The 1762-nt window shown below is 30.4% G+C and overlaps 1 protein-coding gene across 1 annotated transcript in view; it reads left to right on the top strand.

The window, feature by feature from the left end:
- LOC106677375 (uncharacterized) overlaps positions 1-1762 on the top strand; it is a 206629-nt gene that overhangs the window by 77666 nt on the left and 127201 nt on the right. Inside the window, exon 2 of the mRNA XM_067046429.1 lies at positions 905-974. Coding sequence (XP_066902530.1) covers positions 908-974 — 67 coding nt within the window. The 5' untranslated portion in view covers positions 905-907. The remainder of the gene's footprint in view (positions 1-904; positions 975-1762) is intronic.

Genomic DNA, 1762 nt, shown 5'->3' with positions numbered 1-1762 from the left:
AAGTATCAGGTAAAGTTGGCAATAAATACACGTATTTTAACCCATCTCTTTTTTTCCCCCCGATCCCTTTAAAACAGAAAAGAAACAGTGAATTAATGAGTGCATTACTGTGAAAAAATGAAGTAATTCGTGTTGGGTATTACCTTTTACTACCTTTGGTATTTTAAGGTTACCTGTAGTGTTTATTCGTTATTTATGAAATATCCATTCTAAATGGTGATATTTTAAATCCGGAGGTGAGGGACCTCCTCGTGTTGTATGGTATAGAAGATAGAAAAATAAAAAACATTAATTAATAAAGGCAATAGATAATGGTAAAATAATAAGAAAACAGTCAGAAGTCGAAAGAAAGAGAAGTATGGGAGAGGGGGTGGTTGATTAAAGGTATATAAACAGCTAATAATAATTGTTGACATAATGCCAAGTGGTTAATACAAAGATTACATACCTCTTACCTTTATAACTTTCTTTCTCGTTTTTATGGGTAAGAATTAACAACTAAGGATCTCAAATAAACAGTAAGATTGAGAATAAAACCTCGAATGGTCAACAATTTATAAAAAAAAAAATAAAATAATGAAGAAATTTAAGTAAGCAAAATATGTTAAATAATTCCAGTTCAAATGATTTCTCAAAAAAAAAAATAATAATCTTCAAAACTTATCCTCAGAATTATAACTGCCTGTGCTCCATAATATTCCTTCTCAGAATAATTAGTCTTCTTAAAAATCCTTAGAGCATATCTCTAATTCCTCATAGAAAACGATTCAGCAGAATGAGAAACTACTGATTGTAGTCAACTTCAAAATTTGAGGTCTACAAAAACAAAAGTATATTTTTCAAATAGCGTTTTCTGGAGTTCCATTCAGAAATCTGGGTAAAGTTTTGTATTTTATTTTTTCAGATCATGGCCTGGAGCAGTGTTCTGGTGCTTCTTCTGGTCGTCCAGCTCGCATCACTATCCAGAGTAACAGGTTAGATGATCTATAATAACATCTTAAATTAAAATTTATATGTTTTAATACCAGCTCGTTACATATACTTCATAAAGAAATAATAACGTTTTTTCTTTAAGTTACCAAAGGTATCCCATGATAGATTTTGTCTTTATGTAGGTATTTCTATTTAGTAGACAATTTATTTGTTTCTTCTAAATACTAATAAATAGTACAGTTACTCATAATCTCTCACTTAAGATTAGTTATTTGTGCTCACAAATATTTGTGCAATACCCTGAGTTTCAACAAGAGCATGCTAAATATCAAAATGTATACCAAGTTAAATGTCAGGCCTCTCAGTTCTTATATTTATTTATTTAATACCAGATGGGCCTGGTGAGCCTTATATGGTTAATATAAGTTGTTGTTTTTTTTAGTTGATTATGGAGGGACGGGTATAAACTAAATAGATAAAAATAATAAATCTTAATAAGAGAGAAAAAAATAATTTGATATATAATAGGACGAAGATAAAAATAAATAAATATAAGAGAAGTTATCTTAATTACAGAATTGATAAATATAGGATTTATAACAGGATGTCCTGAATCAATCTGGGCTTCAGTCTTCGGTTTGAGGTTGGATTTCCCAAGTTATAAGTCACTGCTCCTGTAACTGTCGGTAACTGAGAGTGGAACTTCATAAATAGTTTTTTTTATGTAATCCTCTATGGACTCCATTGGTAATTCCCGAAGCAATTGGCTATCCTCCCATTTCAACAGGCTTGTGAGCTTTTTATAATAATCATTTCGCTCTGCTGACTA

Source organism: Halyomorpha halys, unplaced genomic scaffold, assembly GCF_000696795.3.
Source record: "Halyomorpha halys isolate HHAL.00 unplaced genomic scaffold, Hhal_1.1 Scaffold95.1, whole genome shotgun sequence".
NCBI lineage: Eukaryota > Metazoa > Arthropoda > Insecta > Hemiptera > Pentatomidae > Halyomorpha > Halyomorpha halys.
The sequence above is the reverse complement of the archived record's forward strand: the minus strand, read 5'-3'. Positions and strand labels throughout refer to the sequence as shown.